Source organism: Mytilus edulis, chromosome 5, assembly GCF_963676685.1.
Source record: "Mytilus edulis chromosome 5, xbMytEdul2.2, whole genome shotgun sequence".
Classification (NCBI taxonomy): domain Eukaryota; kingdom Metazoa; phylum Mollusca; class Bivalvia; order Mytilida; family Mytilidae; genus Mytilus; species Mytilus edulis.
In genome coordinates, this window is record NC_092348.1 from 27341008 (window position 1) to 27367337 (window position 26330).

Sequence of the window (26330 nt, forward strand, 5' to 3'; positions counted from 1 at the left end):
TCCGTGTCTTTTTTAAACCATTTTGAAGTTAAAATATGTTTGAATTAAATAAAAAAATCATAGACTTCATCCCCTTTCACAGGTAATGCCTGCCTCATATCATTAGGTGTCAATGTCAGATGAATAATCAAATGCCAAAATAACTTTAAATTGTAAATAGGTGTCGATTTGACCATGTTGACTAGATCACAAATGCCTATATGACCTTTATATCGGTTCCAATCTGACTTGTACCCATTAAGAACTCTTAACGTATATTTTTTCCTCCTAACAGAAGTTCCAATGGAAACTTTGTTTTTAACATTGTCATAATAGACTATTCCTTTTGGACCACATATTCTACAACATGTATTCTGTAAGGAACATATACTGTAATATTTATTCCTGCGGAAATAATATTCCAGAATAGTTTTTCCTTTTGGAACTTATATTATGAAGGAAATTCTATTCCTTGACGGAACTACACAGCCAAATTCGGAAAGGTTTGAAATCTAAAGCAGAATGAGATAAGACTACAAAAATTCTGATTGATGTGATGGGGAAAAATATACAAACTGAATAGCCCTTCCTTTCATAATTAATGTATAAACCTGAGATCTTGAGTAAACTTTTGGGTCAGTTTGTCTCTTCCATTTATACAGGCCAGGTTTATGAAGACTATCGCTCATTTTTAGATATTTTTGAGCGTTTTTATGCAAATATTTTTGTGTCAATGGGCGCCGCCATCTTTAAACAAATCGACGTTACCGTAGAAGATCACGTGATAAAAATCGTGAACTTGCGATACTAAAAAGGACAAGATGAAGATATAATTTCAGGAGGAATAGTGTTCTCTTAAATTCAGGTAATAATTTAGAACTGTTGTTAATGTTTATTGACATCCTAATGTCGTGTTTATTGAGTTTAATAAGACGTTTGTTAGATTATCAAATCCCGCGGTTGACACAATGTCCCCTGCGTTTACAGTTGTGTTGGTACATTCCAGGTCATTCCAAAATTTGAAGAAAAATCCTTGATAATGGGACACTCCATACCGAGTCTACTATTTTCTGCTTATAGGGACCCAAGGACTTTACAGATTGACCGTTGAAAGTATTGAATGGGCTTAATTTTTACTAAATAAATAGAAAATTATACTACGTGTTGTGTTAGTCATTTTCGGGCGCCATTAACATAATTTATTTTTAGAAACATTGTCTAGACAAGATGGTGGCTTTGAAATAAAATAGATACACCCCTATAATAAAAATCGAAGTACAACACCCCTACTGGACATTCACCCCTCTATGAGATAAAAAATTGACCGACCCAAATCGATTTTTATTTTTTTTATTTTAACCAGATTATAATTTACTGTTGTAAAAACTGTACTGTATTATCTTTTTGTCAGTAGTTTAATAATTTTTAATATTTTCTCATAATCTGAAAATAATCCACTTATAAAGGATGTACACCTCTGAGGAGCCAAAAATTTCTAGAATTAAACTTTTTCTCTTAACCTGATTTTTGGGTTTATACATGTAAGACTGTAACAGAATAATAGGGGAAGAAAAAATCATATGGTGGTGCACTTCTTTTTTTGCTACGTCCCTTTGAAAATGCCCAATTTTGATGATTTTCCCATTTTTCATCAATTTTTACCTATTTTTGGGCTATTATCGTGAAATAAATCACAGTTCCACAATTAAACTTCTTTTCATGCTTTCTATAAAGATGAAATGGATCAATCTGAATACATTTATCTTAAAAAAATTATAGTTAGGTGTTAATATAAGAAAGTTTTATCATATTTTGACGCTTTTTTGTGTAAAATTTACCGTGCTGTCAATTTTGTATTTTTGCGATTTTTCTTAGTTTTAAGAACAAAAGGCATATTATTTCAACTTTTTTGTCATAAATGATTGAAAAAATACATATCTAAGAAATTTGAAAAGACAATTTTAAATGATATTGGATGTACATGATTTTTGTAAAATCATTTTTTGTATCCCTCACCCATTTTCTCAAAATTTTGGCTAAAAATACTGACTTGATCGGTCGTAAAATTTGAAAACTGGATTACTCAAAAACCATTCATTGTAAATATACAATTTTTTCACAGAGTTATGTTCGATTATAATATTTTAAAAATTCATTGATATTTTCCACTTGTATCACATGTTTTGGAAATAATTCAAGAACGAGATTTCAACGAGACTGAACGAGACTGAAAAGTCAGAAGAATACATCCTTAATTGTATTTTACTATGAATTAAAATTATGTCCTTTTCAGCAGTGGCAGTTGAAAGCCATATTTTCCCAAATTATGGATTTTGTCTGTTGCCAGACATAGGAACTAGTACAATTCTGGGGCAATGATATATCATTGCATTGTGTTAGAATGTTGAAGCGCTAGATGTATGATAAGTTGCATGCAGAAGCCTTTTTTTTTTTTAAAGTTGGCAGTTGCTACCATGTGTCCCTCTATATGTCCATTGTTCTTGACCTCGTTTTTTTGGTTCAACGACGTTTTCATGAAAATTGGTACACATAATCTTCTTACGTAATCAAACCAAATGTCATTTTAAAAAAGATGGGTCCATGAATTCGTTTTCAAGTTTAATCAGTTTGAATGATAAAAATCAGCCGAAAACTGCATCTTAATTTCCCCTATAAGTCATATATAGTTTAATTTGACGTCTCGAAAATAACAATTTATGTTAGCAACGTCATTTCCTCCGGTGTAACTGTATCGTATGCCCTGAAATACCAAAAAGACCAATGTGCTTGCATTTAACAATTCGGGAAACATAAAATAATTTTCAATATCATAAGGAAACAAGATTTTTGAATGTGTACAGAACATGCAGAACTACACATACTGGGGAATAAATTTTTTAGCATTTGGGAGGGAGCTTCCAAATAGCAAAGAAAAAACTTTTTAACCAAGAAATGAAAGCTTATTTCAAATTATTAATAATTATATATATTTCGGGAAATGTTAAATACAAGAACATTGGTCTTTTGATGTTTAAACTTATTAATAATAAGGAACTCAGGGTTGTCAGTCTTCCTATCTAAGGTCAGTGGTTTTCTCTAGGCACCAATTATTTATTGAATAAAAACTGGCTCCAAATTGGCGTTAATACACAATGAATCCATCAATGTATGGAAGATCTATTGAGTGGAAAACCCAAAACCTAGTACTTTATTACATATTTATAATCATACAATCAGACCATCTTGTTGTATATGGATCTGAAATTTGGGGTTATATACCACATAAGAAACAAAAACATTTGGATAACTTTATATTTAAAGAAACTGATTGTCTTGCTCTAGGAAAAATTCATAATATTAGTAAGCTTTGTAAATTTTCACTTGGAGTTAATATACAAACATCAAATATGGCATGTAGAGGGGAACTAGCTTCACTCCCTGTACGTATATATACATACATTTTATTATGTAAAAATGTAATTAGCAATACAGTAGAAAATTGGATTCATCTTATGAAAGATTTTGAATCTTCAAATATTATCCCATTGGAGGCCATAAATCTATCCCATTCTATAAACAAACCTAAAATTCTTCTCTACAAGCCAAAGAAATCCAACTAAAATTTACAAAACATTGATCTACTGGCTTATGGATTTAAAAGTTAAGCATGAAGGCTAAGCTATGTTAAATAAACGCAGTTGAAGACAGACTACATTTTCTTTTAAAATGTCTTGTTCTAAAAGATACTAGATGTTCTAAAAGATACTAGATCTCAACACCTGTATAAATTAAATTCTGAATACATAAATTTTTCAAAGTAATCTGATGGTATGAAAACTGTTTGGATTCTTTCATCTGAAGTTTGTTTGTTACTTCAAACATATATATCTAAATTATTGCACTCCCTTTTTGAAGAACGAAAGAAACTCTTAGAAAATATCAATAGTTACATTGTATAAAGAAAAATATAAAATAAAATCGATCAGGAGTTGTCTCCCATAGACCTAGGACTATAAAATTGATAAATTTATCGTCACAGTGACTTCCAATTTCCAAAATTGTGTACAAAATTATCAACAAAAGCATATGTTTCACAGCAACAAACAACAAGTTGACATCCACTTAATTACAGGCTCCTGACTTAGGACAGGCACATAATGTTTTTTTGTGTAAGTCATAAAATTTGTTTCTAAAGTAATTTTTTTGAAAGTACAAAACGTATCAAGAAAGATGCTACATGTAGACTATTTTTTTCTAAGGTAAAAGAAAAATTTGCTAGTTGATAAAACTTTTACAAATAACATTGTAGTAAAAATTTAAGAAAATGCCAACTTGGGACAATTAAAAAACAAATGGGGATTGATCCGGAATAACTTGCAAAATACATCTGTGTATTATGATCAATGTACAATAAATGAAACTATTTACAATGTTGAAAATCACAGCTCTGAAATAAATTAAAGTTTGGTTTATTTTCTAATTTCCAGAATGGATGATAACAGCCAGGATGATAATGAGGTTTGGACACCACCAGAATCTACACAGGAACCTTATAATCCTATGTCATATGAACAACCTCGTGCATCATCTTCTTACCAGTCTAATGTGGTATATTCCACTTCCACATTGACATTCCCAGCATCCTCCACACAGAATGTACAGTCGTACGGGTCACAGTTTATACCACAGGAATATCACCATCCTGACAGTGCAAGGTAAATTACTAGTATAATTACACCTTATGTAAGAATCCTGGGTTTTGATTGGTTGGTAGCCAGTGTATTTTTCACCAATTTACTGTTATCAAATGAATATTGTTCATTTTTTAAACGCCGCCGGGATATATGCAAAAAGGATATGACTTTTTTACCCTCTCTGCCGTGGTATTTGCCAAAAAATACTCTATCTGACTGGACGCTTGTAACATCACAATGTGTTTTTGAACGTTAACATTCGGTGTAATTAAACAGATATATCATATGTTAAGAAGGGATATTTCTGAAAAATACCAGTCTTGAGAATGAATTTTCCTCGCCTTACGGCTCGTGAAATTTAACATTCTCTCGACTGGTATTTTTCGCAAATACCCCTCCTTAACATAATATATCTGTTTACTATACTCAGTGTATACAACATGTACTTTGATAAGTGTTCATGGTGTTAGAGTGTTTCAGGTTTTTTCCCTACCCTCAGATCAGCCATTATTTGAATCCCTGATAATTGCAATCGGTACTAATGAAAAAAAAGAACTCACAATGCATTCAAATTTACAAAGTCTCACGTTTTAATTTTCTCTGTCTAATGAATATATAACATTTTATACATAAAGGTTGGATACCAATTCTCGTGGATCATGTGGGTACAAGAGAACCACAAAGTTAAGTGTTCAACGATTGACTTATTCTAAATAAACTTGTACCCAGAATTTAACTTTGAAAAAAAAATTATCCAAGTACTTGCAAGTTTTCTTAATCCACGAAAATATGTTCCCGAAAAAATAATCCACAGAATATTACAAATCATGAATGATAATCTTTATTATAAATAAAAATGTTTATTTCAGAGGTTTACCCTACACTGATGGTTCCTACCACATCTCAGCCTCCCAGTCTCAGATCTACCAAGCTGCACAGTCCTCATTTGATCGTATGTCTCCTGTAGAGGACTACAGACCTAGTGGTAGTGATAATATATCCTACTCTGGTCTCGGACCGGACAGTGGTCAGCTGATTACAGGGGTGGTTGATAGTAGTACACTTCACCAGGTTTGTTCTGTCATTGTCAGTTTACAAGAGAAATTGGAACTCTCATTCAAAGATTTGTACATTAGATGTCCTTCTAGGCTTAATACTAAGTAATACTCTGAGCAAAATTTGCATTTATATTAACAAGTTCAATAGAAAAATAAATCAAATGTTTGTTCATTAAAATGTAATGTATCATTAACAAAAACATATGTTGTATCAAAATTTTATTTTTTATTCATTATTGTTCTGTTGTCATTGAAGTCAAAATGAATGTAGTTAATTATATCAGTTAAGTATTTTTCGTCATTCAAATTATTGGATTAGATGCTCTTAATTGAATGCATTAAAAGTCCATTCTATTGTATAGTCTCATAATGATAAAAGGAATACCTTATAATGCAGAGTTATCCAGTACACCAAGTGGTATTCCAAGGGGGTGATCATCGTATTATGACTGTTCAGAGAGTTAACTCCCCTGTTGACACTACAGTTAGTCAGTCAGCACTTGGGTTACAGCATCAGGATAGTGTAGAGGATCAACAACCTACACATGCAATGTTGACTCCAGTGCCAGTAAGTACAAATGTATGTAGGGTTAATATTCCTGTCCAGAAAATAACTAACGGTACAATATTTTTTTTGGGGACATCTAATTTACATTATTCTGATAACTATTGTCAAAGCATTTGTTAAAAGTTATAGATTAAAATTTCTATGCATTTTTTTGCCTGTCCACAGTGGGTCCCAATTCCCTAGTTTTTGTTAGTCTTGCATGTTTTTAAATTTTAATATATTCTGATATATTCGTCACCTCAAACGTATATAAAGTATTTTTAAAATAAAAACAAACCCTTGTTTCATAGGAATAACTCGCCAGCATGTGCAGCTTACTGTTATAATTTATTAAATCAAAATGTTGAGTCCCGATGTCATGATATTGGCAACTCCGCTGCGTAGTACACGACAGCCTACAAAATAGGGGGTCTTTACCTAAACTAAGCTGCCTTACTGAACGGTAAACGAGCTTTGAATGACAATATATCTTAAATTTCTTAAACAAGACAACTATTCGCGCTTTAAAAATCCCGTGCTATTTACATAACAAATATCATACTCAATGTATTTACACAATGCGACAAATATTGACCAATCAGAAATATCATATATTTAAAAGACAACCTGTTCATTTAATATAAACACCAATCGATGACCACTATGCCAACACACACTCACATGTGATTGTTTACATAATAGAAAACACGTGTATGCTTAACTTTAATAAATACATGTACATTTGTATGAGTCAGAGTTTTGTGTGGTGTCCATTTCGCAGAACAAGTATACATTATTGTTTAGGGGCCTGATTTTCTCACTGCGTTGACAACCCATTGGTGGCATTGGGCTTATTTCTGCTCTTTTGGTCAGATTTGTTCTACAAATTTACATACTAACATTATAAATCTTTGTGTGTCAGATCCTCCTATCAAATGTACCCAGCTCTGAGGTTACAACAACAGTATGAACTTCAATGATGTCACACTGACAAACGAATTAACATACCAACATCATATATTTCCTCCAAACTGTTTTAGGTTTCCTGTGTCAGATCCTCCTATCCAATGTACCCATCTCATGGTGAGGTTACCACAACAGGAGGAACATCAATGATGTCACACAGACAAGAAGCAGATTCTGATCCTAGAGTTAGCTCCATTAGTGAATCATTACATAGCAGGATGATGCAGAATGTACCTAAAGTAGAGGAAACAGTTAGTGGGGAACCAGATACAACTCAAGAAGATAATGATGACTATGCTCCACATGGTGGGTACCAGCTATTGAAAGAAGACAAAAAAACAATACAAACTGTTTTCATTGGATAAATAAGTTTTATTTCATAAATACTTTGAATTCTAGATAACATTATGCCAGATGAGCCCTTAAAACACAGCAATTTTTTTTTACTAAGATTAATGACAGAGATAACAAATTTGTATTAAATGATAAAGTGTAAGGCAGGTTTTGCTGAAAGACTAGATACCTGAAGTTACCAAAATCGGAAGTTAATTACAGTCTTTACCCCATATATGCATTTATACATAATAATTATTTCTTTGTGAAACAGCATAAAGCTATTTAGAGAAAACAATGAAATATACTACAAGTACTGTGAATCCATTTTGATTGGTTTAAGGATGTTTTTGAATTTTTGCAATATTTTCCAAAATTCTCTACTTTTATCATCCAAGTATTGCCATTAAAACATTTTGCACACTGACCCCTTTTTTTTTCATAATTTTATTACATATAGTTTTAAAAACCATATTTGAAAATCTTACAAAATCCTTGTTATATTTTGACAAAACAAAAACAAAACAGCAACCAATGTTAAAATTATGAAAAAAATCTAAAAATTTTGAATGGCTTATATCTAGAAAACAAGCACACCGAATCTTCATTTTTCTGTCTTTTTCAGTTCCTTTATTTATATACTTTCATTTTAGAGCAGTCTTTTAAAAAGCTTGTTATTTTAAAAACAGAGTAGCAAACATCCTTAAAGTTACTCTTTAAAGATTTTTTGATTGGCAGATATTAATTTCAAAGTAAATTACTAAACTATTCACCAACTGAAATACTTGAAACTGAAAATGAAAAACTACTCCACAGAAATGAGTCCACTATTGGAACAACTTATTTTCTTCTTTTTTTCTTCAGTTCGGAGTTACATGATAGAAGAAAATAGTAGCATAGACACAGAACCAGTCTTACATTCAACTATGATGGGTACACCAAGGGGTAGTGTAGTAATGGACTCTACCACTGGCAGTTCTCAGCTGTCATCAAGCAGGATTTCTCACTACAGCAGAGAAGTGGAATCTTCTGCAGACAGTTCACTAGGGGAAATGGTATCAAATGGTATGGTATCAGCTTGTTCAGAACTATCTATGATTTGCAATAAATGTTTTTGTTGAAGTACAAATTATCACATTTAATGTACATTTCATCTTAATGGATCAGCTTATCCAATCAAAAAATGGATTTTCTAGCCCATTCACAGGTAATGCCTGCCTCATATTAACAATGGACAAAATTAGTACGATACAAATTGTATGATTATATGATGCTGCAAACAACAGATGTTATTCAAAGTAAAAATGTGATTTTATCATACAAAAAAAAAAACATACTAAAATTCTGAATAAACAGTATTCTTCTCAATAAAATTATTCTTCAACATACATTTTATAAACCAACAGGTCCATCCCAGTCCTCTGTGTCAGTAAATATGAGTGGACTTGTAACAGTGGAGGGTCTACACAGTACTCTGGATGATCAGTCTTTAGAGGATAAGGATGAGTTAACATCTAACATGGGGATACCAACCATACTCAATGTCAGTGTAAGTACCAATAAACTATAAAGAGACAAAGTTGTAATTGTAATAAGGGAGATAATCCTCTTTTTTTTTTTTTTTCATTTTCAAGAATTGTAAAATGTAAATGTTTCAAAATTCTTTACATTTTTACAGACGGGTTCATGTTGTTTATTGTTTAGAATTATTAAAATAACAAAATATCAGCTAATAAATGTAAAACAATATAACTTTTAAAAGATAATTTTCATTGAAGACATATTTTGGGGAATTAATGGGAGATAACTCTGCATTTTATCTTTCTTTCTGATTTAAATAAAAGTAATATATTTTAAGTTATTGAAACAGAATTTGACTGTCAAAAAGTGTTTGTCTTTTCTCTGTATTTTCATATACTGTCTGATCTATTTGGTTTTAATTCAAAGATTTGATTATTTCAGGTTAGAAAATCTAACAGAATTGCTGAAATGGAAAACGATCTTCCTTCATACCAAAAGCCAAAGTATATACCCAAACAATACAATGTTAATGAAATTTGTAAGTAATCTATTATAATGACTATAAAGTTAGATAATATCAAGCTTTTAACCCCCATGTTAAAAATCACAGTAACGGTTCCTTGTCTTAGGACTTTATAATGTAATTTTAGACAGGACCACTTCTAAATTGAAAAAAGTCTTTTGATTGGGGAATGAATGATCAAATATGTATACATTTTATGCTTTAAAAAATCCATAAGGGTATTACTTGTTGTAGGATTTTCTAAAACAAATTGGATTTTGATTTAAGAAGGCATAATCACACTACGAAAAGGACATTTGTGCCAATTGGCCTCAGTGAATATAAGTTTTTCAAATGCTAATATAACCACATATATACCTCATTAAAAGACGGAAATTGTGTTGTATGCATGATATGTTAATATGAATAAGTAGCTTCACCTAGTATTGAGTAGATTTTATCAAAATTTCAGATTTTTTAGCCGAAAGCAATGTGAAGCCTTTCGACTAGTTTGTTGTGCTAACTTGTCAAAAAGGTTTCATATTTTGACTCACAACTGATATTTTGGTCTAACAATTTGTTCAATACCTAATGATCCATACATTTATAGTTTATATCAGTATGTGTTTTAACTATTTGTATACAAAGTTTTGAAAACCAGCTGAATGTCATACTTGATGCACTATATATAACTCTGCATGTGGAATTGTGATGTTTTTCCATTGTCACCCTTTTTTATTGGTATATATGTAATTTTAGGGTGTGAAGAATGTATGACAAGTTATGAAATAGAGTGTCCCACCCACAGATTGACCTTGTTTCCTGACAAGGTCGTGTTATCCAGAGCCTGGGCCAGTCTTCCTCAGATGTTACAGATATTTAGATTGGAAGATGCCTCTTCACAGTATGGTGGGGGTAAGTTTGAGTTTATATCTAAATTTGTATTCATTTTTCGATATTCAGAAACTAATATTTACTCTGTATATTTATACATGGTTAGTAGCTCTGGCTCATTTTAAGAAATGTAAACAATGGAATGCATAAAAATTGGTATTTTAAGAAAAGTGATGAAACTGTATATGTATGATTAAAAAAATTCCAGATAACCACTTGATGTGAAGGACAGCTAAATCTACTAAACATAAGGGATCCTTTTAATACTGTAAATTCAGCTATTAATGCAATGTTTTCTTTACTGCCAAAAATATGAATGCATGAGTATCGCAATAATAAGAAATTGATTATGATATATTAAGACACATATAACTGTATTTCGGGAATACAAAATTTTGAATGAATGTACCAAATGTCATTGAAACAATGACTTTAATTTGAGTTTCCTTAACATACTAAGAATAAGAACACAAAACTGATATCTTTTTGCTTGAACAGCCAAAACTTAAATTTAATTGCCAATATTATTGTATCAACTTCAATAATTATTTATTTCAGAAGCTCATGTAGGAGTTTTTGCCAAAAGGACCATCCCACGTTGTACTCAGTTTGGACCATTTATAGGAGAACTAGTCCAATCCAAAGAAGATATACAATCCACTAAGTTTCTACTTATGGTAAGAAATAACAATGTCATTTTCAAAATATACATCTTTGAAAAGAGGACAGTATTGCTATTTTTAGGTTTGTCGGACATTGTATTATCATACCAAATATACTGTCAGATGAAAAAATTTGTAGAAATAAGTAATTACATGTATAATGTTTTCTCTAAATTTATATAAATATTTCATAAGAGTTGTAAAGTGTCACATTTCAGTCATATTGTAAACTACATCTTAGACGGTTTAAAAATATACTGAAAACAAATAAGTTTCTAATTCATTAACCTAAATATTATTATTTGCCATTCCAATACCTTTCATTATAAATCAAATATGTTTGTTGGGCCTTTTATTTACTGGAGTGACTTATGTTTGTACAGGGGAGACATAAGTTTTAGTGCAATAATAATAGTTCCACCTACATTAGTTATATTTTATGTAATTGTTTATCTTATAGCTTGAACGACAGGAGGGTGATGTCCTATATTTTGACACGTCTGATGAAAACAAATGTAATTGGATGATGTTTGTCAGACCAGCAGAAAACTTTGCAGAACAGAATATGGTGGCATACCAACATGGCTTTGATATTTACTTCTCTGTAACAAAGAACATAGAAATAAGGACCGAATTAAAGGTATAACACATTGTTAAAAATTCTTGAGTTGTCTCCCTGTAACTGTAATAATATATTTCTTAAGCCTAACAGAAGTTAAAGGTATATCACATTGTGAAAAAATCTTGAGTTGTCTCCCTGTAACTGTAATAATATATTTCTTAAGCCTAACAGAAGTTACCCTGGATTTTGGTTTAAAAAATGATATCTGTTTATAAATTTTTTATTTAACATGTTTAATCCAACAATTCGTTATCCAGTGCTCATATGTAGTTTGATATTCTGCCAAAGAAATCTGCTAAAACTTCTACTAGTGGTAGTCTTGAACTTTGAGTGAGGTGTTGAAGGCCTTACTGTGATTTTTAGATGAAGAACAGCAATGTTCCTTTGCTTCATGTACACAAGATTGTGTTATGTAATAAATTTGTTACACAATATCTTTATTTTATCATGATTTATAGATAACAAGTAATATATTATAAATGTTATATTTTGTAGGTTTGGTATTCTACACATTATGCTAGACGACATGCCCTTCACACTTTAGAAATTACACAGCAGGATATTGATGGTAGATATCTATTTATTGTACACCTAGTGAATTTTAAAAGGGGGAAAACAAACCAGATATATATGGTTGCATTTCAAACACTAAAGTTTGCTTCATACCATCAAATTGAATAAATTTTATTTTGTTATTTAATGACATAACTAGCTATCAATGTATGATGTCACTGTTTCCATCTGATTTCAAAAGGCTATGCCTACCATATGCAATTAGCTAGATTTTGAAAGACTTTATTTTCATTGTCAGTAAAGTAAGAGCAAAAAAAGGGTATATATATATTATAAACTTTTAATAAACTCTTCGATAGGGTCAAAATGCATTGTAGGTAGTTGTGAGTTGTGATATTATTAATGGAAGGATTTCGAACAAATATATTTTTTTTTCAAATCTCATGAAAAACTGCAATCTTCACCAAGATTTTAATCGCGATGTTAATTTTAGTCATGTTACATTTATATGAAGCTCATTTTACATTGCAATGCAAAGGTGAAGAGTAAATTCAATACAAATTATTTCCAAAATTCTATAATTACCCAGAAATTAAAATTTTATGTGGTTATCGAATGTTTAAGGATGTACTTAGGTGAGGTTTTGGAATTTGTGTCAAATGTTCGGAATCCTTGGTGTTTTTCCATACAATACAATGTAAAATATTTTGCCCCATAACACCCATTTATTTTTTCATATAAGACTTAATAGCTCATGAAAGGTCATTTACCAAAATTTTAGAAAATTCTTGATTTTCTTTCTTTTGTTTTGAGACCCAATAATATCAATGCAAATATAAGATAAAAGTCCGAGTCATCCTTTTCCCGCATATTTTAAATCTCAAATATCTCGAAAAGGAGCTCCATGACCTATCAATATTTTTAGATTATTTTTATCCTTAATTGATGCTCTACCAGCTAATAGTATCAATTTTAACTTCTTAATTTATTAATTTTCACCTAACCTCACCTAAGTACATCCTTTAAAACTATTTTGATTACAGTGTTAGATGAACAAGAATGTAAATATCAATGTTATGAATGTGCCAAGAGGTTCAAGACATCCATAGCTTTACAGAGACATCTAATTACCCATGAACCTGGTGCTCCACAACCATCCACAAGTACTGAATCACATGCTACACCATCTACAAGTACATCGGAGGAAAATGACATGTCTTCATATAGTGCTATCAAAAAGAAGTATAAACAACCAATACCAAAGAAAGGTGCAAAGGTAATTAGTACTATATGATTTACTTTATGCTAAAAATTGTAGTATGATTGCCTATGAGACAATTTTTCACCAGTAATCAAAAGACATAAAACTAAAAACTAAGCAACTATAGATTGACATACTAGTTGCTGTAAACGGTTTGCTGTCTTTAGTGCACTATGCCCTTGATGAATTTTTGCCATACCAAGGACTTACAAAAATAGGTTTGCTGCTGTCTTCTTAACACACAAAACATATCACATTTATGAATAATAGCAAAGAGTCACAATAATGTGTCCAGGTAGATTGACAAGTCTTAAATAATTTTACCATTTGAGCCAGTACGTGAAACTATGTTGAAATACAAGTCTAGTAAATTGCAGAATTTATGACATACACAGTTAATAGTTAGCGGTATAAAGATCTTGAGATTAAATGTTAATCATCTTTTACTCAGTAAATTACTCGTAATCTATAATTGCAACATGTCAAAGTTGTTAAGACTTTTTCTATTAAGATGACAGAGTGATGAAAGATATAGAACTGAATTCGAGATATGGAGAGGTTTTGAATTTTCATGTACATGAACCTTCAAGTGATAAAAAGGTGTGTTAGATTTTTAGTCAGCAAATATATGCTAGTTTATCAAGTGAACAAAAAATTGGCCACATTACATTGTCCATACTTGGGGTTGACTATTTAAATGTGACTTTATTATTTCAGGATTTCTCTGATACATCTGGTTACATGTGGAAGAAAAAGTCCACCAGTATTTATTTAAACAAGTAAGTAAAAGGTCCTCTTATAGAGACCAATTCATCATTATACGACCACAAAAAAAATTGATGTTGTCGTCTGCGTATTAGGTTTGGTTCACATTTGGTTTCTGGACAATAACTTTGTCAACATATATTTGTTTCACCTTGGAAACCTTGTTATAAACATTGTCATAACATCTATTCTTATATTTGTTTCACCTAACAGAAGTTCCAATGGAAACCTTGTTATAAACATTGTCATAACATCTATTCCTGTTGGAACAAACATTCTATGCCATTTATTCCATTAGGAAAAAATACTGTAATATTTATTCTTGTGGAAATAATATTCCAGAATATTTTTTCCTTTTGGAACTTATATTATGAAGGAACTTCTATTCCGTGACAACTTCAGTATATGCGAATGGATCTCTTTGAAATTTTATAAGAAGGTTCAATACCACAAAAGGAAGGTGGGACTGATTTTGGGGATGATCGTGACAACTGTTTAGGATTAGGAATTGAGGGCCAAAAAGGGGCAAGAAAAAAGTATTTTTGTAGTTTCTGGACAATAACTTGTGTGTAAGTGTATGGATCTCCCTGACATTGTACCACAAAGTTCCATATCACAAAAGGAAGGCTGGTAGTGAGTTTGGGGGTTATTGTCCCATTCATGCAGAAATGAGGGGCCAAAAAAGGACAGAAAACCAGTATTATTGTAGTTTCCAGAAAATAACTGGTGTTTAAATGTATGGATCTTTCTGAAATTGAACTACAATGTTCCATACTTCAAAGGAAATGCTGAATTGAGTGTGTGTGTGGGGGGGGGGGGATAATTGCTCCAAGGGGAGATTCAAAAAATAAAAAATCTTAATTTCAAATTTTATGAAAGTTTCAAGAAGAAATCTTTATTTGCATAGTATTGAACAATAGATTTTGACATTTGTTTTATGTCAGAAACCTATATAATGTCAAAAATTTGATCACAATCCAAATTCAGACAGTATCAAGCTTGAATATTGTGTCCAAATTTGCCCAAACTGTTTAAGGTTCAACCTCTGTGGTCGTATCAGGCTGAGCTCAGCGAAGCATTTTATAACTTCTTGCTTAAGAAAGATCTCTGTATCTATGTTGGGAGAATTCTTAATGATGGTCTCGATCATATCAATTAAAGAAATACTGCATAATGAATGCACTTTTTTAAGGTAGATCATGTACCCTTGTAAAATGAATTAAGAAATAATTGATTCAAGCTATACTTTACTGTAGTTATAACATGGGTAGGCATTATATTCGTGATTGTTTTTGCCCGAGCCATAGTGAGGGCTAAAATAACACAAATAGAATGCCAACCCATGTTAAAACTACAGTAGAGTATAACTTGCATCAATTATTTCGATTCTGATTAGGACAAGTAAGGTAATTTCGATGTCCGATGTGTATAAGTGAAGAGGGTTTGTATAGGCTCTTCCATGAACCTCCCTTTATTGTTTGTTAACAAACAAACGACTGGCAATGTGATTTTGCAGAGGTAGGAAATTGAACAGGAAGCATGGACGGTTGTCATATCTAGGTCAAATATGTCGATTTTGAATTGCAACACATGACAGACATAATAAATGAATAAGAAACAACATGTGTATCATTTAAGAGTTTGAAAGTGTTTAAAATTAATGAAAATTATTAAATGCATGCCAATTTGATAGAAATCATTATTCTCGGTAGTATATATACGCAGGTGCAAACAAATTTTAATGGATTTAGAGCATAGGTTTGTTCACAAAGCGAAAAAAGATTGTCATATTAGAATCTACAATTATACCCAAAAACTTTGATATTTTTTCCTAAAAATACACTTAGCATACACGTTAAGGAATGTATAGGAATTTATCATGGATATGTTATACAAAATACACAATGATACAGGGAATCAGGAGCGTCTTTGATGCTACACTGTAAAAAGTAAAACTTTTCACAATGAAATTCTGTTTTTGAATAATCTACTTGAAACACGAATGAAAAATATAGGTAAAAAACAAGATCATTTTTCCTTTTTCTTTGTAGGACATTGAAAAAATACCAAAAGAGACATGATTCAGAAGCAATACGTAGAACTATACAGTCAATGTATAGGAGGAAGGGAAAGGAGTGTGGTGGAAATGAGTGGCTCTGTGTCCACTGTGACCTGACCTTTGATAACTCTAACTTATTGAACCTTCATACATTGACACATGCAGCAGACGAAGTAGGATTTGATGAAGTTTATAAATTTGCTTACAAAGTAAATGAAAATGGAGAATTTCAGCAACCTGGTACAAGTACTCAAAATACAGATATGTATGCACTGGAACCCAGTATGCTGGCATGTCCAGTCTGCCATGCTCAATTCCAGGACCAAAGAGCATTAATTGAGCATGCTGCTGAACATGGGAAATCGAAGTCATTCCTCTCACGGAACAGGACCCATAAATGTTCTCAATGTTGGAAAGCTTTTCATTCTAGAGAAAAACTTAATCGTCACATGTTGTGTCATGGCTCTGAAGAAAATAAACCCTTGCAGTGTACTGTTTGTTACAAACGATTTATGAATAATTCGGCATTGTCTTGTCACATGAAGACTCACAGTGATAAGAAATATTACGAATGTCCAATTTGTAAAGAAGGATTTAATCATTCAGCTGTCATGAGAGAACATGTTGTGATTCATGCACAAAATGGTATATATACATGTCCACAATGCAATAGAGAGTTTGATGACTTTTATAACTTAAGGAAGCACATCAGAGGATTCCATACGAACAAGGAGTTTCCATGTCCACACTGTGATAAAGTGTTTCCTCGGCCAGACAAGCTAAAGTTACATATGTTAAAACATTCTAACCATAGAGAGTTCATGTGTGAAACTTGTGGACGTCAGTTTAAGCGTAAAGACAAGCTTAAAGAACACATCAGAAGAATGCATTCATTGGAACGAGAAATCAAGAATATGGCTAAAGGAGAAAAGCCTTCACCAAAGAAGTTTATACCAAAAGTCTCTCCAACTGATTATCACAGATTTATCTACAAATGTCATACATGTATGCTGGGATTTAAGCGTCGTGGAATGCTCGTGAATCATCTTGCAAAACGTCACCCAGATGTCAAATTTGAGACTGTCCCAGAACTGAACTTACCAATTTTGAAAACACAAAAAGACTATTATTGTCAATATTGTGATAAAGTGTACAAGTCTAGTTCCAAGCGTAAAACGCACATCTTAAAGAATCATCCTGGGGCTGAACTGCCAATGAGTGCTCGTAAGAAGACTGTTCTGACAGAGTTACCTGGTATACCTAATCCTACATTCTCACAAACTGTTGGAAGTATTACAACAATGCCACACTTATGTGAATATTGTCACAAGCAATACGCAAGCAAAGCCAAACTTACACAACATCAACGAAAGAAGCATCCAGATGCAGTTCCTCCGCTACCACCAAAACCCAAACGTGAATCATTGGAAGGTCTGTCTGATGCCCAATCCAGCCAAGAAACACTTCAACAGATAGTTCGCTATGAACCTGCTGACTCTATTGTTACTGTCCAATCTGGCCCAGGAGATGGACAGCAAGCAGCTGATCTGTTAACACAAGCCATGTCAGAGTTAACTCAGTCTGTTCATACAGACTACCGTCAACAGAACTCAGATTACCAGTCTAGATTAGCACCCACAATGCTGCAGTTAGCACATCCTGGATCAACTATTGACCTTTCACACTTAAACCAGGCCCTTCAACAAGGACAACTAGGTCAGGCCCTGGCACATGCATTTGTACAGCCTTCTGGGATAGGTGGACCGATTCAGATAGCCGTTTCTGGACCACTAAGTGGACAACTAAGTGCTCTCAATCAACTTCAGCATAATGATGGAATTCACCAACCAAGGGAAGTAACCCAGGAAGAACCTTCAACAACTGGACAACAAATTTTAAACTCACAAACTATTGTCGTCAGTGGAACTCACCACCCCCAGGTTGTACCAATATCTTTAACACCCGCTGTAGCTGGGTCTAAATGGACCAGTTATAATAATTATAGATAATATTTATGCCATTAATTTCAAATTATGGTATAGAGGACTTGTTTAATTTTTTCATTCATTAAACTTGAACAGTTAATGCATAACGTCTGACAACAGATGTAAAATAGCACTCAGTCAAATTAAAATACTAGCAATTTGCATAAAAGAAAAAAGAAAAGATTTTCATGGTAAAGTGCATTTTAAAATTGCTAAAAACAATTGATCAATCTCATATTTCATTTTTGTATTTGGTGCATGAAATGACTGTAATGTGTACATGTTTGTCTGGAAGGGTTCATTTGACCTTTACCTCATTTTCAAGTGCGTTGAATAACATTCAGTTTTTTGTTGTTAGGTCAGTATTCAGTAAGCAACAATCAACTTACAAGTACTGTCTCAAAATCATAAAAAAAATTTTGGATGATAAGTGGGATATGACAGACTTAAATACATTTTTGTAGTTTCTTTTTCTGTCAGCATGCTATTTTGGGAGTTGTTCTGACTGCACGTGTCAACATCCAAATTTTTTTGAATATTTAACTCCCTTAACAAACCAGAATCCTTTTAAATTTCTCTTGTATTTCCTTAACATACCTTTGATAATAAGGCAATAGAATACAAACACTTCAATTTCAAATAAATCATAATAAATACCGGGACTCAGTTTTGTCTAATTGTTTCAAATTTAAAAACACTTAACAAAGTGAAACTAAAACAATTATTTCCACATTGAAAGTGTAATAGTAGATAATAAGATGTTGTTAGCTTTTTAGTGTCCATTGTTATGGTATGTAATTATATATGTTCAGTAGTTATAGGACAAGGTGTGTAACTAGCAAATCTCAAAACAAAGCTCTAATAAAATACTCTGAAAATCATGTTTTTGTAAAGTTTAAAATAGTGCTTATTTTATATTTGAATATATTTTAAATTAGACAATACTGTATACAGCTTTTATTTATTCTACCTTGCACTAGTAATTGTCATTCATGATATCATTTTATTATGGCATGTCTGGGCTGATTCATGTAACTTTCAGTGCTGATGTTGTCTTACCATAATGATTACAATATAATTACATTACATGTATGTTTCATTATAATAAGGTTTTTTGATTGGCTAACAGTGATCTCACATCATTATGAAAATAACCTTCATTTCAAAATGAAATGTAACATTCATGATGACATGAGCTTCCCGAATAAAGTGCACAGGTAAACAAATAAAAGAAATCAAATGATAGAAATTGTGTTTTAATGACCATAGCAAATAAATGTAATTTAATAAATTGAATGCTTCTTTTAGTGATTTTATTTGGTTGTAAAAGCATTGAGAGTGCAAACAAGCATTCAGTTTTTAAACAAATAACCTATTTAGTCATTTGAGGACACATATATACATGTATAAACATTTAAATATAAATATGATTTTTGTATGGGAATTGAAATATCCCACTCTAAAGAGATTTAGAATGCTGATTGTTTTCAGGAATTGACCATCAGAAAATCATGAAAATGTTGTGATATAGAGTATAGATGCTTTGTATAAGAAACCCATAGTAATAATTTACTAGAATATATAATGGGTCATAAATTTTTATTTTAAACTTGAAAAACCTTTGGTCCGGTTTTAAATGACCATAATTTGTAATCCTAAGTGTGTTATTTTGTATGCCAGTTTGTCAATATAAGTAGGTTATAAATTATATATGTAAATTATAAATGTTTCATTTGTTTTACATTTATTGTTAATTTAAACTCCTTTAAAAATACATTTTTTCAGAATTTCAAACTTTCAAAGTAAAAATTCCAATGTTTTGAATGTTTTATTTTGTCCATGTTGTCTTTATCCAAAACACCAAAATTTAAATCCAATCTTTCACAATGCTTTCTGGTACCTCAATGGTTGTATCTTATGACAAACTTGTTCAAATAAAGGAAACAAAGATCACTCAATTTCCGGAAGAACAATTTTACTTAAATGTTTTGATAGCTTTGTTTTTATCCTTTATGTATACCTAAATATATATTTCATCATTTTTTAGGTCAATGAGGGCTTTACTGCATCACATATATATTATCTATCAATATTTTTTTTATCTTATTTGTTTACAAGCATGACTAGACACACCCTGTTCAATATTTATTTATCATAGAGTCACTATAACTATGATTTAATATTTGAATTTTTTGCTTAAAAAATGAACCTTTGGTTCTCATTTTTCTATTTTCATCTTTTTTTATTAGCTTATTACATATATATTGCAAATTAAAATAAAAGAGGGATTCATGAGGGTGTTCAGAAGGTGAGAGAATGTATTCTACATGTATCATGTGCCTTTGTCTTGTGACTTAGATTTAAAAGTAGGTGTCAAGTGTAAGATCATATTGTTTTTACATGGTTACATTTAGGCCAAATAAAAAAGTATGTGTGGTTCCAGTTACATCTGAAAAAAAGTTAGGGTAGGTAGGTAGGGATTTTTTTTTATTTTATGGGTTTTTTTTACATTGAGTCTATGGGAGTAACTTAAACAGTGCTTAATGAAAATTGACAATAAAATTTTTAGGGTAAGCTATTTTCAAGCCGAAAAGGAAGGAACAAGTAGGGTTACTGGAACCAAACATATATTTTTATTTGGCCTTATTAATGTTTTGTTATTTAGGGAAAAAGTCTAAATTCAGTTTGTTTCACAATAAATCAGCATTTGACATGAGTGAGCCTACAAAAAAAGGTAATTTAGTTTATAACAAACATCATTATACATAACAAAGAAAAATTGCAAGTTTCAAGCAAGGATGAAAACATGCATTGTAAATTCAGAAATCAATTCAAGTCTTAATTATTGTGAATCTTTGACCCCTGGCAAAAATGTGATATTCAATAAATTAAATTGAAACATTTTATGAAGGAAAATCACATCTGAAATCATGAATGTAAGTGTTTATTATTTCCAATTTGGTATTCTAGCAATTTTCCCATTCACAAAAACATCACAATAATTTCTGAATTTACATTAGTGTTGTTAGGGATCAGAGGCAAAGTAGTTCTTCCACTTCTATCAACCGCCAGTTAACATTGAGGTTGTGACTTTGAACTGTGCTCATGACAAGGTGTTTGTTTTAATGCTAATTTAATAGGATTGCTGTTTATCTTACTGTAGGTTGGTGGTTCCCATCAAGTTGGTGTTTTCCTTCAATAAAAATTGGATCAATATGATTTAACTAAGAGTGTTGAAAATAGAATTAAATACCAACAATCAATGATGTAATGTTAAAGGGTTTATTTTCAAATTTAAATATGAATATTCCTGTTTAAGTTTTGTAAACTTGACATCTAATGGGTATTTTTCATCCAAGAATGCATGTTTGTGTTATTGTATGTTATCATTTCAAATTAATTTATTTCCCATACATGTGTGTTGTAGTAGACTTTTGATTGTTGGTGTGTTGTTTATTGTTAGTGCCATTCTGTATAAATCTCCTACTCAGTAGTGAAATAAAGTTATTGAGAATATATGATTTCTTTATTGAGCCATGGTATTTTGTAGTGAGGTTATAACCACTGCATAAATATTGTAATTAGTAAACCTTTTTTCTTGCTAAAAAACAATGTCTATATCAATTTTATAAACAGCTGTTTTAATGTTTTAAGTAGAATAGCCAAGAAACTGGGACAAGGATTAAAAATGACTAACAGTTATAACATTGCTTGCTTAAGATGGAACCTTATGCTTTTCTTGTATTAGTACCAGACTAAGCAAGGCATTGTGTGATGTCTTGTTTTTCAAGGGCATGTCCCAATTGCAGCTGCTTCTCAATCAGTTAATTAACTCCTCTCAATTGTTCAGTACACTTTTGCAATGTGTACCTCCTATTTCATTAATTAAAAGGCAGCATTTCCCCATTCATATACTATTTAGGTATGTTCTCTGTTTGCTGATAATGTGTTAGCATCCAATTTGATAACTTCTTAACCAGTATCACCCTCTCTGTTCATGAAAGAACCATACCAACAACTGTCTGGATTGTCAGTTTTTGGTTGCTTTTTCTGCACCTGTTTGACAAACCTTCATTTCCAGTGGCCATCTACACCATTCATTCCAGTTTTACTAGCCTTACAGAGTGGTAGTGATTTGGTTGTCAGTTTTAATTTGTTCACGTCCTGAATATGCATGAAATATTTGCCACTGGTCAGTAAAGATGCAACATTCAAACAACCAATCTAAACAATAATGGTATACTTCCATATTGAACTCATGTGTCCATTCTTGTTAAGTATAGAAATGAAAAAGATGTGATATGATTGCCAATGAGATAACTCTCCACAAGAGTAGTGTACCATACGACCTTTAACAATGAGTAAAATCTATAACGCCTAGTCAGCACATGTTTATACTATTATGGCTTTCAAAATCAGACAATTTAATTGTAATGTAACATCTTTTTGTCTCTCACCTGCTACGAAAGTCGCAAAATAAGAAACAAGGGACTTGTAATCCATAGATATCCCCAAATATTGATAAATGTATTAAAACCCTAATCATAATTGATACTAGAAACCCCTTATTAAAAGTTCAGTGCCAATGACATGATCTGGCTTATATATGAATAGACTTTATCGTACTGATAACTTCCGTAATGATTGCATTTTTATCTGACAAAATATTTGTGACAAATCTACTGATAATGCAATCTATTGTTCTGGTTTGACATTAAAAAAACGTATGGAGGTACAGTTTTTATACGCCCGTCTGTCCGTCCGTCGTCCACACTTCGGACAATAACTCAAAAACACTTTCACCAATTTCCATGAAACTCAAGTGAATTGTTTATATGTATTGAAGAAAGCTACCTTTCGTTTTTTTTTAATTTCAGATTTTAAGTTTTGGATTTATGGGGCTTTATTCATAAAAAAGGGGGGATTTTTCAACACTTCGGACAATAACTCAAAAAGGCTTTTACCAATGTCCATGAAACTTTGGTGAATTGTTTATATCTATTGATGTAAGCTCCCTTTCAATTTTTTATAAATTTCAGATTTTACATTTCCGTGTTATGAATTTTTATGCTTAAAAAAGGGGGGATTTTCCAATTTTGGGACAATAACAACACTTTCACAAAATTTTATGCAACTTTGATAAATTGTTTATATCTATTGACATAAGCTCCCTTTCCATTTTTATAAATTTTAGATTTTACGTTTTCTTAAGTAATGAATTTTTATACTTAAAAAAGGGGGATTTTATGAAACTTTGGTTAATATATTAATGTAACATCCCTTTTGATTTGTATATATTTTTCTAGTTGATCATATAAATTCATTTAAAGAATAAAAGACAAGTTAAAAGAGCAGCCCTTTATTAAACCTTTTAAGATTTTTTATTAATCGGGGTCAATTAATCATACAATGCTATATGACGAGTATAATTAGTGAAGCAGGATATGTCTACCCTTCTGAAGCACCCTGGATCAAACCTTGTTCCAGAAGGGTTTGTTTTGCTCAGGATATAGTCAACTTTGTTATGTAGTGTTTTGTGAACTTGCAAATCTTTAATTTCATCGTGTTATTAGTTTTTATACGACCGCAAAAATTTTAATTTTTTGGTCGTATATTGCTATCACGTTGGCGTCGTCGTCTGCGTCGTCTGAATACTTTTAGTTTTCGCACTCTAACTTTAGTAAAAGTGAATAGAAATCTATGAAATTTTGACACAAGGTTTATGACCACAAAAGGACGGTTGGGATTGATTTTGGGAGTTTTGGTTCCAACAGTTTAGGAATTAAGGGCCAAAAAAGGGCCCAAATAAGCATTATTCTTGGTTTTCGCACAATAACTTTAGTATAAGTAAATAGAAATCAATGAAATTTAAAGACAAGGTTTATGACCACAAAAGGAAGGTTGGGATTGATTTTTGGAGTTGAGGTCACAACAGTTTATGAATTAGGGGCCAAAAAAGGCCCAAATAAGCATTTTCTTGGTTTTCGCACTATAACTTTAGTTTAAGTGAATAGAAATCTATGAAATTTTGACACAAGGTTTATGACCACAAAAGGACGGTTGGGATTGATTTTGGGAGTTTTGGTTCCAACAGTTTAGGAATTAAGGGCCAAAAAAAGGCCCAAATAAGCATTATTCTTGGTTTTTGCACCATAACTTTAGTATAAGTAAATATCAATCTATGAAATTTAAACACAAGGTTTATGACCATAAAAGGAAGGTTGGGTTTGATTTTGGGAGTTTTGGTCCCAACAGTTTAGGAAAAAGGGGCCCAAAGGGTCCAAAATTGAACTTTGTGTGATTTCATTAAAAATTGAATAATTGGGGTTCTTTGATATGCCGAATCTAACTATGTATGCATATTCTTAATTTTTGGTCCCGTTTTCAAAATGGTCTACATTAAGGTCCAAAGGGTCCAAAATTAAACTTAGTTTGATTTTAACAAAAATTGAATCTTTGGGGTTCTTTGATATGCTGAATTTAAAAATGTACTTAGATTTTTAATTATTGGCCTAGTTTTCAAGTTGGTCCAAATGGGGGTCCAAAATTAAACTTTATTTGATTTCATCAAAAATTGAATAAATGGGTTCTTTGATATGCCAAATCTAACTGTGTATGTAGATTCTTAATTTTTGGTCCAGTTTTCAAATTGGTCTACATTAAGGTCCAAAGGGTCCAAAATTAAACTAAGTTTGATTTTAACAAAAATTAAATTCTTGGGCTTATTTGATATGCTTTATCTAAACATGTACTTTGATTTTTGATTATGGGCCCAGTTTTCAAGTTGGTCCAAATCAGGATTCCATATCAAGTATTGTGCAATAGCAAGAAATTTTCAATTGCACAGTATTGCACAATAGCAAGAAATATCTAATTGCACAATATTGTGCAATAGCAATTAATTTTCAATTGGAGTTATCTTTCTTTGTATAGAATAGTAGTTGATAATATATGTTGGAAATTTGCCAGACATGACTTTGATGTCATTTTCTATTTTTATTTGCCAATAACTTTATGTAAATAACTTCATTGGAAATATGCCAATATAAAATGTTGCTGATGAAGCTTTTTTTCCTTATCTTATCTAAAATGTTTTTAGATAATGTATGTTGGACATTTGCCAGACATGACTATGATGTCATTTTCTATTTTTATTTGCCAATAACTTTATGTAAATAACTTCATTGGAAATTTGCCAATATTAAATGTTGCTGATGAAGTTTTTTTTTATTGTTTTATACAATAAACAATGTATATTCACTTTTACTACCAACCAATCTTTACCATTCAGTGATAACAAGCACTTTATTTTACATTTTAATATTTTATGATGTATTTAAAAGAGTAGTTATTGTTGCAAACTCCATTAGAAATTTGAATTGATATCAGTTTTGGAAAAAGGGAAACGGGGATGTGAAAAAAAAATGGGGGGGGGGGGGTTAAATTTTTCTCATTTCAGATTTCATAAATAAAAAGAAAATTTCTTCAAACATTTTTTTTAGAGGATTAATATTCAACAGCATAGTGAATTGCTCAAAGGCAAAAAAAAAATTTTAAGTTCATTAGACCACATTCATTCTGTGTCAGAAACCTATGCTGTGTTAACTATTTAATTTTAGATTTAAATAAGTTTGAAGAAGAAATCTTTAATTGATTTGTAAAATCTTGACATTTGTTTTGTGTAAAAAAAAAACATGTAATGTCAAAAATTTGATCACAATCCAAATTCAGAGCTGTATCACGCTTGAATGTTTTGTCCATACTTGCCTCAACTGTTCAGGGTTCGACCTCTGCGGTCGTATAAAGCTGCGCCCTGCGGAGCACCTGGTTTTGCCATGGCGTTATCAGTTTCTCTTGACTCGTGAGTGTTGAAGGTTTACCTCTTTTATCATTCAACCTCTTTTATCATTCAGATTCACCAATCACGAAGCACGTACCATATTACTTTTTTTTTTCTCGTACAAATTAT

General features: G+C 31.5%; 2 protein-coding genes across 3 annotated transcripts in view; one reads left to right on the forward strand and one right to left on the reverse strand.

Annotated features, from left to right (window-relative positions):
* The window catches only part of LOC139523352 (coiled-coil domain-containing protein 191-like), a 69804-nt gene extending 69010 nt beyond the window's left edge, over positions 1–794 (reverse strand). The window contains exon 1 of the mRNA XM_071317243.1: positions 591–794. Coding sequence (XP_071173344.1) covers positions 591–668 — 78 coding nt within the window. The 5' untranslated portion in view covers positions 669–794. The remainder of the gene's footprint in view (positions 1–590) is intronic.
* LOC139523351 (PR domain zinc finger protein 10-like) lies at positions 724–21877 on the forward strand. Of its 2 annotated transcripts, none has more exons than XM_071317241.1 (15): positions 724–844; positions 4467–4694; positions 5543–5744; positions 6129–6299; positions 7319–7550; positions 8442–8642; positions 8984–9126; positions 9540–9636; positions 10360–10515; positions 11053–11171; positions 11617–11796; positions 12274–12346; positions 13335–13567; positions 14270–14331; positions 16369–21877. In XM_071317241.1, the coding sequence occupies exons 2-15, from the start codon at positions 4468–4470 to the stop codon at positions 18383–18385; spliced, it is 4113 nt and encodes a 1370-aa protein (XP_071173342.1). In that variant the 5' UTR covers positions 724–844; position 4467; the 3' UTR covers positions 18386–21877. The 2 variants fall into 2 exon arrangements, with proteins under 2 accessions (XP_071173342.1, XP_071173343.1); XM_071317242.1 differs by having other exon boundaries at positions 749–860; positions 4425–4694.
* The last annotated feature ends 4453 nt before the right edge of the window (positions 21878–26330 follow it).